Below are 13,481 nucleotides of genomic sequence, written 5' to 3'. Positions count from 1 at the left end.
AATGACATCGCTTCCTCTGGGGTGGGAGAGCACTTGTTTGGTCAGGTTAGGACTCAGACTTTGGATTTGGAGAAAAATACCATGGAACCAACACCATAGTTGTAGTGTGAATGCACCATAGATGGCCTTCCTTCTTGGGAATTTTGGTCTGGGTTAAGAGGTTAATTGTTAATAATGAAAAGTTCAGCAGGGGAGCAGGAATTCTTACTAGGTGGTGATCAAGCCCCCCTTAGTTTGCAAAGTATACATTATGCTAAAGGCACCATTTTCAAGTTGAGGCCACGACAGCAAGGCAGAACAGACAAGGACAGAACTTTTCTGCCTAGCTTTATTTTTTTTTTAAACGAGATACAGCACTGAAACAGGCCCTTTGGCCCACCGAGTCTGTGCCGACCAATAACCACCCATTTATACTAACCCTACAGTAATCCCATATTCCCTACCACCTACCTACACTAGGGGCAATTTACAATGGCCAATTTACCCATCACCTGCAAGTCTTTGGCTGTGGGAGGAAACCGGAGCACCCGGCGAAAACCCACGCGGTCACAGGGAGAACTTGCAAACTCCGCACAGGCAGTACCCAGATTCGAACCCGGGTCCCTGGAGTGGTGAGGCTGCGGTGCTAACCACTGTGCCGCCCTGCAGAAGCCCCCACTCTAGATTGGCATTACCACTTTAATAACAAATTCAATATCCAACATAGACAACTGTATGGAAAAGAGCAATGTAAAGGATACATTAAAAAAGCACTGATTGAGAATTGAGCACAGAAAGAAATGGTGCACGAAGAATTTGAAGGGGAGAAAGGCAAAGAAATGTGAAACAGAAAAATTAGCTTGAATTTCTCTCCTTCCCCCACCGCCACTGCCCCCCAGCCCCACCTGAATAAATTTAAATGAAGATTACACAAGAAAATGAAATAATAAGCAAATAGAAGCATAGAAAAATTATGGCATAGGAGTCCATTCAGTCCGTCGCGTCCATGCCGGCCGAAAAAAAACTAGCCGCCCAATCTAATCCCCACCTTCCAACACCTGGTCCATAGCCTTGCTGGTTACAGCAGTAAGGTGCATGTTCAGGTACCTTTTGAAAGAATTGAGGGTTTCTGCCTCCACCACAGTTTCTCGCAGTGAATTCCAGACACCCACCACCTTCTGGGTGAAAAGGCTTTTCCTCATGACCCCTTTAATCCTTCTACCAATCACCTTAAATCTGGGTCCCCTGGTAACTGACCTCTCAGCTAGGGGAAACAGGTCCTTCCTGTCTACTCTATCTCAGCCCCTCATGTGAGGGGCTTAAATGAATTAAGAGACAATATTAAAAAAAGTTAAGGCCCTTAATGACTGTAGAAGACATTTAATTTTGCAGAGCAGCAGCCTGACTCTTGGAATCATTCATTCTGAAACCACTGCAGCATTTGGGCACTGTATACCATCTTTACAACAAGGCTACCTAAACACAAGCAGATCTAGGGCAAAACACATTGCTGAAGGGCATTATCTTCAAAGGCAGTCTTTGAATATTTGAACCTGCGGTGGAGTGAGTGATGGGGGATGAACATCTGCTTTCTTTTGCTCTTTGTGAAGAAAACTTTGCCTCACAAACATCTGGATTTGCTGCATGATCTAATGCTCGATACAAGGTAGAGTTTCTTATATTAAGGGACTCTCAAAAGCTCCTGCAAAAGAACTTCCCCGCCAAGGAGAGATCATCCAACTGGGACATTCTTAATTGCAATAACATCGTTTACTAATCCATCAGTACAGTACAAATAGTCTGATCCAATTAGATCACATTGCTGCAGTCAAAAGGTTACTGCAAGTCGAGCTCCATTTCCTTTTCCAATTCCAGGTACCGGTGATGCTTTCCATTACTGGAATCCAATTTGTTCTCCTAATTCGTATATTTTTACTGCTATCACTACCAATAGCCAATTTTTCTTACCCTGTTGCAATAACATTTTGCTGCATTTATACATAAACCAAATTAAAAAGTTCTCCAAAAGACACTGAAATCCAACCTCAAATTACCGTCAATACAGCAGAGAAAATGAATACATGTAGAAACTGCTGATATGTTCCAGTACAGCGTTCAACCATCAAGTTACCCAAAACACAAAGGACTTGGTTTTTGCCTTGGAGAGCGTGTTATTCATTTATCGGCTGGAACACAGAGAAACTCAACTACAAGTTTTAACAGATGGCTTTAGAAACTGCTGCAATTTGCTTGGGGCAACATGAAGTGACTAAAATGTTTAAATCTGGCATCCACTAGGGATAACAATGTGGGAGGACTTGAGCTTTAAGCACTTGACTGGAGACTTGTTTTTTTTTATTTCCAAAATATACTTTCATAGAAATCTGTAAAAAAATACATTGCCAAACAGCTTCAAAACATCACCAAAAAAATACTAACATTGCAAGGGAGATCAGTTTCCTTCAATACAATTAAGAGTTGCTTCACAACCCTTCCATTTCACATTTAACTCTCCAGCTTTAACAGCTACCTGAATTACAGTTCAACATGGATAGAAAAAGTTCAACACTGCAGTGGAGCAACACTTTCTGGTGTACCAATTAACAAAAAACATAGATCTAAACGGAGGAAAAATACCCATTCTCTTTTGTGAAGGAGTAGAGTGAAGAAAAACCAAGGGACGATGGCTGGGGAAACTTCCTTAAAATGTACAACAGAGGTGCACATTTCAGTTACTTACAACACGATCAACTGATTAAAACGTGGCCTGTACCTAGCCTCAGGGAGCGAATGGGTATGTGTGTACAAGCCTGTTACTATCTTTTGAATCATACTACATTAGGGAGAAAGTGGAATTTTCTTTTTAAAAACCATTTAGTGCATTGTTAAAATCCAGACATTTGTAACCATGTTATTCTGAAATACTAGTAACCTGTTCTCTTTTCCTAGAGATGTCTTGTTTTTGTCTAAGCTTTAAAAAAAAAGTTTTAATTTGATATTAAAAGGATTCCTAGCTGATTAACAAGTTTACCAGGACCATCATCATGCTGGAAGTGTGGAAATAAGTTCAAATTCACAGCCTTCATACTGGGTCTCCCACGTGAGCACAACGTGAAGATGGATGATTGCATTGCTTTGATAGCTTCGATTGAAACTTGCATCATGGGTGGTGACAACTCATTTTTCTACCATCAGCCCAGCCCACATGATTATGTCATGTCACACCATATCCTCTCCCCATACTCCTTGGATACCTTCGAACACTTCACCTTGATTCCACCCGACTCATGTTCTCAATTACTGACAAGACTAATTTCTGGTATCTTTCACCATTCATATCCTTGTACATCCTTCTAATCTCACTTCCTTCTGTCTGCACTGGTTGTGGAGAGGGGGGAGAACATTCCAAGCTAAGCCATTTAGAATTGTACTTTCAACCTCCAACTGCCTAGCATTTGGCCCTCAAGTCATCACTTCTGCAACTGTTAATTTGCTAAACGACTCCCTCAACTTCAATTGCCCTTGTCCCCAGCTTAATTCTAATCCCTCCCACTCTCATCAAGCATCTGGGTATAACCTTTACCTTTGCTTTCTCAAGCCCAAGTATGCAAACTTGAGTACAGCTGGCACATTACTTGGTTTAGCCAACCACCAGATCAACTGCTACTGACATTCACCTACCTCTGCCAAAACCACCCACTACTCCAAAGACATCCAGGGGAGTGAAGCTAACCCCCAGCTTCTTTTTCTCACTACCAAAGGTGTCCTTAAACCCCATATTCTCTGCCCCCAATAAAGCATGAGGATCTAATGAATATTGTTTAAGGATTGACGCCATCTGTTCAGCAACTCCGCTCCTTCACTTTCCTTCCAAACCAAATTCTTGTCCCCTCTCCACCCCCCCTGGCATTGTCTTTCTGCAGTTTCGCCCTCATATACCTTCATGCCTTCTCCATCTTGTCCATTGTGACCTACCTACTGATACTTGACCCCAATCTTACTGAACTGACCACCCAACTTCCTTTCCTTCCACTATGCTACCCAACATTGTAAATGGTTCCTTCTCCTCTGGTACTGTCCCACTGCCTTCCAAATCTGCCATTTTTTTTTTCTTCCTCAAAACATTCCAAACAATAACAAACATGCCTTCATCCGACTAGGCCCCAAATTCAAGTTTCCTGCACAACCCCTCTATCTCTCACTTCTCCAAGAGGTTCCTTCATCATCTGACAAAGCTTTGGGTCATCCTAATATCTTGTTCTTCGGCTCGACATCCATATCTCTCCTCCGCACCTGCACCAGTCACCCATAACCCCAATTACACTTTTATGATGTGCCTCGGGCTATTTAGTCTTATATTTATAGAAATACCTTTAAGTTTTTGTCCACAGTTGCAGTATGGTGAGGTGGACATGAATCCCCACCTGGAGAAGCAGTAGAGTCACATCAAATTCCAAGTTTTAGTAATGCGAATACTATTGGCCAAATACATGCTTCATCTTTGTTGAATTCTCCCAGTTTATGAACCAGGGAGGAGGAAATTAGGTATAGCATTACTGTTCAAGTTACCCCAAATAAACTGAGGAGATTACCAACTCTAAAGGATCGCGCCAAACCTTTTAATGTAGCAACTATTACACCTACCTTCTGCAAAGGAAGTACCATGAATGCTCCACCGCCACTTGCATCTACAATTACTGCCACAAATTTGGGATTTACAGCACAGAATGAACTATCCCAGGTAACCCTGGAAACTCGGATGTCGTCATAACACTGGTCATTTTTCAGAGCCTGTCCGAAGACGTGCCGAAACTTGCTCTGTCGTACAACCCTCCGCTGTTGCATCTCTGGAAAGATATTTTTAAAAAGACGTGTTAATACCATGCAGTCAACAGAAACGCCCAATCTAGAACAGATGCAACATTGTCAGTGGCTTTTAGTGGCATCATGTGAAATTTTGACGCCGACACACTGTGGCTTCTCCCTCTACCTGCCTCAAATTAGGATTCCAGTAAATTATAATGGGCATGTGAAATGTTTGCACTCTGCTCAATTGAACCACAAACATGCAGCCGTGTAGATTCTGTCCATCCAAAGTCGAGTTGGGTTGCATCGTATCCCTCAGTCTGAGGAATTATGCATCTTCGAATTTGGAATCATACACAAACTTTAGCACATCTCCTTCCAGGCCATAAATCCATATCATTGATAAACACTATGAACAGAAATGGCCCCAAAACTAAATCCACTTCCAATAACTTAAAAAAAAAGGCCCTATTTCAATTTCTTCTTTCCAACTGACCTTCACCAGTAATCTCCCGTCTGGCATTTTGTCAAAGGCATTTCTAAAGTTCAACACAATATATCCACTTTGTTTCCCATCAGCTACCATGTCTAACACCTCAAAAGGTTTTGATGAGGCTTGTTAAAACACAATTGTCTCTTCTGGATCCATGCTGGCAACAGTAAACTACGTTGCCCATATGTGGTAATTTCATTGAAAGGCTCTAAAGTTTACCCTGCCACAGAAATTAAGTCTATTGACTGGTAATTACCACAATTAAACATCTCCTTTCTTAAATATGGATAGCAGCTTGGCCGTTCTCCAGATCTCTGGCACACATCCACATTCTATGGAGCCCTCAAATATAATTCCCAGGAGCACTGCAATTTTCTCCCTCATCTCTCTCAGAATGCATCCCGTCATGCCCCAGGTGCTTTGCATTTCTTGAGCTTATCCATAATATTGCTCATCCCGTGCTCGACCATCCAGTATACATCTCCTCTCCAACATCCATCCTTTTAATAAACACCGATGCAAAGTATTAAATACCGAGGCCATTTTTTGATCAGCAAATTCTGAACATTGTTTCACCTGTGGGAGAGAAAAATCCTCTTTCATGTAAACGCGAAGTTTATTTTTTTTTTAAAAGGGCAATATCTTCAAAAAGATTATGGTCTTTTCCACTTTTTCTTGGGGAAACACAATCCACTGGAGGTCCTTACATGAAAAGGGTTCGATAGGGTATAAAGAAGATGCTTTCAGTTGTTGGGCAGACCAAAACTAGGGTCATACATATAAGAGTGTCACACATATAAGAGTGTCACTAATAAATCCAATGAAGAATGCAAGAGAAATGTGTTTACACAGAGAGTGATTAGAATGTGGAACTTGCTGCCACATGTAATAGTTGAGACAAATAGCATAAATGCATTTAAGGGAAAGTTTGTTAAGTACATGGAAGAGAAAGGAACAGAAGGATATGCTGTGAGAGTTACATAAAATAGGTTGGGAGGAGGCTCACATGGAGCATAGATCTGTGGGGCTGAATGGCCCATTTTTGAGATATAAATTCTATGTCATTCTCTACAAAATTGAGAATCCTCTCCACTCAGGTCCCACTTGGCTTTGAACAATTAATTTTTTGTTAATATCTGCAAAATATTTGACTTTTATGTTTTAGAAATGTTTTCCTTATGCTAGTTTATCGATTCTGCTCGACCTCTTATTCCATTGTATTCTATTTTTGTACCACTGTTCTTTTAATCCAAATTGGTTCTCATTGGTTCCCTCTATTTAAACTATAGCCATCCAGAACAAGTCATTTCCTTCTTTAAAGCAATATTCTTCTGTACTTATGCAACTCTATTTTTCTAAAAATCTCACTAACACTACAGTCCCATGTGGCAATTTCTCCATCCACCTCAGTTAGCTCATTCGTCTTCCTAAAAACTGTCCTAATCTAATTTGATGTTTTAATTTTTGTACTTTTTTCTTTGAGTTGGATCTTAAGCCTTATATTATTGTCAGTATCCCAAGGTGCTCTCCCACATTTAGTTCACTACCTGATCTATTTCATTTCTCATTACCAGAACCAACAATAACTCCAACCCTTCTAGGCCCAACATACTACTTTAGGAAGGAGTCCTGCATACATTTTAGGAATTTCATTCTTTCATCTTCATCGAATCCCTCTCTGTTCCAATTAATAAACAAACAACTGAAATCTCCCAGAATCTCGACTCTGGGTGCAGATTTCTTCTTTCATTTCCTCTCCACAATTTTTGTATTTTTTTAATATACCCCAATCTAATGCAACAAGCTTCTTTACCTTTGCACAACAGCCATATTGACTTTGCACCCCTTCCTTGTCTCCATCACCCTTCTCTCAAGCACGATTTACCCTTTTACTAATGTTGCCACTTCACCTCTCATCTTTTTTTATCCTTCCTGAACATATTCAAAAATGTTTCTTTTCCTTTCTTGTCCACTTTGCAGCCAGGTTTCTGTTCATTTAATTAAATGAAGATTTTCCTGTAAAATAATTGCTGTCAGTTCTCACACTCTTGTCATGTAAGTGTTTTTTTCTACTCTGTTTAAAGATTAAGGGTGTCTATGTGCCTTTAAGACTGGGAGCAGTATTTATATTCTCTGGGAACAATGCATGTGAGCTGCAAGCCTGTTTCCTAGGCAAGAGAGAAGTCACATGCCGTATTGTATCAGTTTGACTGTGTGTAAAGTCTGGCTAGAACTAGCGAAGAGTGCTCTCCTTGAAGGAAGGAGTTGTGTCTCTCTCAGCAGCAAATCTGCATTGGCCTACAGGCTGTGTTTTGCCTAAAGAGGAAAAGACCCCTGGAAAGGAATCTTTGCATTGTTGGAGGTAGCAAATTCCTTTTTACTTCCATTCCGAGAAGTCTCTGCCTCAGGAGTGACTCTCTGTTGCCTTTTGTGTTTCTGGGATTTCAGGAAACTCAGTAAAATTTCTACTGATAGACTGCTAATTCAAAATCTAAACAGTCCTACAGTCATACTAGTCTGAAAACGCCCGAACTCGTCTGATTTCGGAAGTTAAGCAGACTCAGGCCTGGTTAGTACTTGGTTGGGAGACTGCCTGGGAATACCAGGTGCAGTAGGCTTAGGGCAGCATAGTGGCGCAGTGGTTAGCACCGCAGCCTCAGTTCCAGGGACCCGGGTTCGATTCTGGGTACTGCCTGTGCGGAGTTTGCAAGTTCTCCCTGTGACCGCGTGGGGTTGCGCCGGTTTCCTCCCACAGCCAGAGACTTGCAGGTGATAGGTAAATTGGCCATTGTAAATTGCCCCTAGTGTAGGTAGGAGGTAGGGAATATGGGATTAGTGCAGGGTTAGTATAAATGGTTGCTGGTCAGCACAGACTCGGTGGGCCGAAGGGCCTGTTTCAGTGCTGTATCACTAAATAAAAAAAATAAAAAATAATATACTCCTTGTTGAAATTTCTGTGTGACACCTTCTGCAGCCAAAGTGCCTTGAACACCTATCCATTACAGACTGTTCATCAACTTGCCTGGAGACTTCAAGTGGCATCTGACTATTCAACTCTGGGACACCTCACTGATCCGGGAAAGTTTCCAACCAGGACTTACAACCCAGTTGTTTGGTTATTCCTAAAAAAAAAAAACCGCTCTAATTTAAAACATTTTCAAAATCGGTTAACCGTTGGTTTTTGAATGTATGTGTCTGCGCATGAGGGTTAGGAGGAATAAGAAGTTATAAAGTCTTTTCTGACATAGATTTATCTCAGTATTGTTTAGGATTTAACAGTTAATTTGTTGTTGTTTAAAGATACCTGGTTTGGTGGGTTTTATCCTGGGGGTTAATAAAAGTGTTTAATTTGGCTAATTTCCGGCAGGTGGGAAACTTTAATATGCTGTGGAGTAATTGGACTGAATTAACAGTGCATTACTCCCGCCTCGGTCGTAACACTCTGCACATTGCAATAGTTGCAGTTTAACCTCTATTTTTGTTGCTTATTTAGAAACACAAGACCCTTTCCCATAACTTTTTCTCCAAACTACCCCTTAACTATACTTCAGTCTGTTCCCCATGCTATAATTGGTTCTTTTGATCCTATTCCTCCAATCCATTTTCCTCTTGCTAAATTATTTTCTGAACAATTATCTATTTTTTCCTTTCTCTATTACCTGATCCTTGTGGACCCAGCTAGTTTAAATACCCCATCACTTCCTGATTTAACTCTTTTGCCAGTACATTAAGCATTTTGCCTGTTGAGATGTTGTATTTCCTTTTGGGATAACTCCCACTTCTCCCAGAAATGGTAGCAATGCCCAAAGTGGAAATCCCTCCTAACACCACACCTTTAGCCATGCACTGATTTCCCTAACCTTCCGTATTCCAGCACTTTGCTGGGGAAACAATGCGGAGATTAACACCTACAATATCAGCCCTTCTAATTACTGAACACCCCACCACTACTAAATTTCTATCGGTGTTGTTAATCCTCTCCCCGCCTTCCCAAGCCATCTTGTTTGTTGGTGTCATTTAGATTTGATGGTCCTTTCCAAGGTCATCTTTTTCCCCACAGAATCTACAGCTTCAAACTCAGTTTGAGGACACCAGGTCCTCTGGATACTCCTGTTCTATCCATTCTTTCTATGCCCAGATAGTCTTAAACTAGGGTTCTAAATTTAAACAAAGCCAGTTACGGAGGTATAAGGGATGAAGAAAATTGGGAAATACATTTAAAAAATAACAGTAGATGAGAGCACAAACATTTATAGAAATAAATTCATAATTCTCAATATACATTCCCTTGAGGAATTAAAACTCCAGTGGACATGTGGTAGTGTCAAGCTAACTAGAGAAATTAAGGGTAGTATTAGATTAAAAGCGTACAATGTTGTTAGAAGAGTAGTAAGCCTGAGGATTGGGAGGGTTTTAGGACTCAGCAAAGGATGACCAAGAAATTTTTTAAAAAGATAGTAAACTAGCAAGAAATATAAAACAGATAAGAACTTTACAAGTAGGTAAAAAGGAAGAGAATAAAAGTAAATGTGGGTCCATTAGAGGCAGAAACAGATGGAATTCTAAATGGGGAATAAGTAAATGGTAGCGAAGTTAAATATTGTGTCTGCCTTCACAGTGGAGGACACAACAAACATATTGCAAATTGTCTGAGAGTGAGAAAGTAAAGGAAAAATAAATGGGACTAAAAGCTGACAAATCCCTAGACCAGATAGTCCACATCCTAGGTCAGGGTTTTTTTTGTTAAAACCTGAAACAACTTTTCAAAAAGATCTGCCTAACTATTGGGAGCCACAAGACGAACATTTGGCATTTCTAAACCAAATGCTTGGCAAATTCTGGTAGAATGCATAGTTTGCATATAACAAAATACATGTTGGATTTATGTACCAACAGAAAAAAAGATCAAAATTAAAATCAACCCATCCCTGAATTATCATTTTTTATGACTTTCTTATAATTTTGTCAGTGAAGTCTTTAAAACAATCAAAAAGATGCATAGAATTAAGACAACTTTTTCAGTTATTGATTTTTACAAAAAATAGCTTCTATAGCATATTCAGAATAATTTGTCGTCTCAACCATATTAGAAACAAACAACCTGTTCCTCAAATCAAAGGCATTATTTATAATGATGTAAGCTATAGCACTCGAACAGGTTTATTTAGAGCATTACGGTTTTTCATTAAAATAATCATTTGACATTGTAAAATGCAGCATAATGATTAGCCTTTTATCCCCACAATAAAAACACAGCTTACTTTTCCTGTCTTAATTTTTTTAAAGCTTTTTTCATGTTAATGCAATCCAACTGGAAAAGGTTGGGAGCCGCAAGTAAGATGTTCAAGAGCCACAGTTTACAGACCCCCGCCCTAGGGTTTTTAAAAAGAGGTGGCTGTAGAGATAGTGGAGCATTGGTTTTGATCTTCCACAATACCCTCGATTCCAGAACGCTCCCTCTGAATTGAATTCAAGAAAGTAGGGGGAGAGAAAACAGGAAACTAGAGGCCAGTTAGTCTGACAGAAGTCGGGGAAATGCTGGAATCTATTAAGGACATGATAATAGGGCATTTAGAAAAATCATAATATGATTAGGTAGAGGCCACATGGCTTTATGAAAGGGAAATCATGTTCAACAAATCTATTGGATTTTTTTTTATTTGAGGGTCGATAAGAGGGAAGCAGTGGAAGTAGTATATTTGGATTTTCAGAAGGCATTCGATAAGGGGCCACACAGGAGGTTGTTACACAAAATAAGGACTCATGGGATGGGACCATATACTAGCATGGATTAGGAACTGGTTAATGGACAGAAAACAGTAGGAATAAATGGGTCATTTCCAGGATGACAGGGTATAAGTCGTGGAGTGCCACAAGGATCAGTGCTTGGGCCTCAGCTATTTACAATCTAGATCAATGGGTTAGATGAAGGGACCGAGTGTAATAGATAATGCAAAACTAGGTAGGAAAGTAAGCCGCGAGGCACAAAGAGGTTGCAAAGGTATATAGACTGATGAAGGTGATGTTAAGAAGGTGGCAGATGGAATATAATATGGTGAAGTATGTAATTATCCACTTTGGTAGTGTAGGGGCGACTGGCTTAGGGAATCATGGGATACTTGGCATAACTTGGGTCCTTGAAACTTGAGAAAAGCTTGCCTGTGAGACACCCGAATCACATGAATAACCTAATCGAGAGGTTGACTAGAAGAATAATATAATCAAGGCAGAAGGAGATTAGGGAAGACAATAGATGGGAGATGATGTAATTAAAGAAACAGCTTGTCAAGTAAACCTCCTGTAAACTGTATAAAATGACTGCTCAAACATTCTACTAGTAGAATCCTTATGATCATTTGAGAGAGTAGGACTTCTCCTTGCATGCTCGTAATGCTTGTTTGGACAAGACATCTGACTCTCGAGGTGTTTTTGGGTAATGGAGCAAGCACTCATGCTTACAGTAGGAAGAACAGAAAAGCAAAATATATTTTAAAAGGTAGAGTAGTAAATGTTGGTATTCAGAGACATTTGGGGGAAATCACAGTTAACATGTGGGTACAGCAAGCAGTTAGAAAGTCAAATGGTATGTTAACCTTTATTGCAAAGGGGTTGGAGTCAGGAAGCTATGCTGCAATTATATAGGGCTTTGGCGAGTCCACACCTGGAGTACTGCATATAGTTTTGGTTTCCTTACCCAAGGAAGGATATGCTTGCCTTAGTGGGGATGCAATGAAGGTTCAATAGATTGAGTTCTGATGAAAGGTCACTGACCTGAAATGTCAACTCTGCTTCTCTCTCCACAGATGCTGCCAGATCTGCTGAGTATTTCCAGCATTTTTTGTTTTTATTTCAGATTACCAGCATCTGCAGTATTTTGCTTTTATTTCAATAGATTGCTGGGATAAGATGGCAGAAAGACTGAGCAGATTGGGCCTATATCCTCTGGATTATCTCACTGATGCGCATAAAATTCTTAAGGGGCTAATAGGGTCGACGTTGAGATGCTTTATCCCTGGTTGGAGTGTCTAGAACTAGGGGTCAGTCATTTAGGACTGAGATGAGAAGAAATGTTTTTCACCCACAGGGTTGCGAATCTTTGGAATTCTCTACCCCAGAGGGCTGTGGATGCTCAGTCTGAATATACTCAAGATTGAGATAGATTTTTGGGTACTAAGGCAATCAACGAATATGGGATAGTGTGGGAAAGTGGAGTTGATTTAGATGTTCAGCTATGATCTTATTGAATGGCAGAGCAGGTGCAATGGGCCGTATGACTCCTGCTCCTATTTCTTATGTTCTTTCCTCCTACACTCCTTGCTGCCCACCTCTCGCTGGTGTCACGACCATTACTGAAGTGAGGCTGTGGCTCATGGTAGGGCTGTCGCCTGAGTCAGAAGGTTGTGGAGTCAAGCCCCATTCCTGAGAATTAAGCACATAAATCATGACTGACACTTCTGTGCAAAACTGAGGGACGGCAGCACTGCCTGAGGTACCATCTTTCAGGTGAGTCATTAAACCAAGGCCTCGTATGCCCCCTAAGGTGGATGTAGATTATCCTACAGCAGTATTCAAAGAGCAACAGGGGAGTTCTTTCCAGCATTTTGGTCAACATTTATCCCTCAACCAACAGCAAATACAGATGATCTGGTAATTGACTTCATTTGTGGTTGTGGAAGCTTGTTTGTGTACAAGATGCCTGTTGCACTTTCCTGCATGAAAACACATCAAAAGTACTTTTTGGCTGTAAAACACATTGGGACATTATGACTATGCAGGCCTTTCTTTTCTTTCATACCCTCAAAACCTCCCACCAAAACCTACTGTCCCTCCCTGACATGTTTGAACTGTATCCCCTCTCCTTCTCAGATTGAGATTTCGAGCTTGGAGAAACTTCCCACAGATGTGTTCAGACAAGTCTTCAGACAAGGTGCTGTAAAATCCCACATCTTTCAGGAGTGACATCACTGTCCTCTTCTTCGATGACATTAAGTTTAGCTGGTTCTACTTTACAGTTTCTATTGAACCCACAAGCTGGTAAACAAGACCGCTACCAACTGAGGAGGTGCCAAGAGAAAGTCTCAGGTTTGATGCCGTTGTGCAAAACTAGCACCTCCCACTTACCAGCGTATTGGCATAAACATTAAGAGTACACATCAAATTTTCCCTCCTACTGCTTTAGGCCAAGTTAGAGGTTACCAGTGTG

General features: G+C 40.7%; 1 protein-coding gene and 1 non-coding gene across 3 annotated transcripts in view; one reads left to right on the top strand and one right to left on the bottom strand.

Moving 5' to 3' along the window:
- The window catches only part of coro1cb (coronin, actin binding protein, 1Cb), a 198,441-nt gene that overhangs the window by 104,799 nt on the left and 80,161 nt on the right, over nucleotides 1-13,481 (bottom strand). For both annotated transcript variants that reach the window (XM_068054781.1, XM_068054782.1), the window contains one exon: nucleotides 4,624-4,826. In XM_068054781.1, coding sequence (XP_067910882.1) covers nucleotides 4,624-4,826 — 203 coding nt within the window. The remainder of the gene's footprint in view (nucleotides 1-4,623; nucleotides 4,827-13,481) is intronic.
- LOC137383047 (5S ribosomal RNA) lies at nucleotides 7,778-7,896 on the top strand. The gene has a single exon (XR_010977333.1). It is a non-coding gene; the product is annotated as a 5S ribosomal RNA (ribosomal RNA).

This window comes from Heterodontus francisci, chromosome 23 (assembly GCF_036365525.1).
Source record: "Heterodontus francisci isolate sHetFra1 chromosome 23, sHetFra1.hap1, whole genome shotgun sequence".
Lineage (NCBI taxonomy): Eukaryota > Metazoa > Chordata > Chondrichthyes > Heterodontiformes > Heterodontidae > Heterodontus > Heterodontus francisci.
This window is presented reverse-complemented; position numbering and strand designations above follow the sequence as displayed.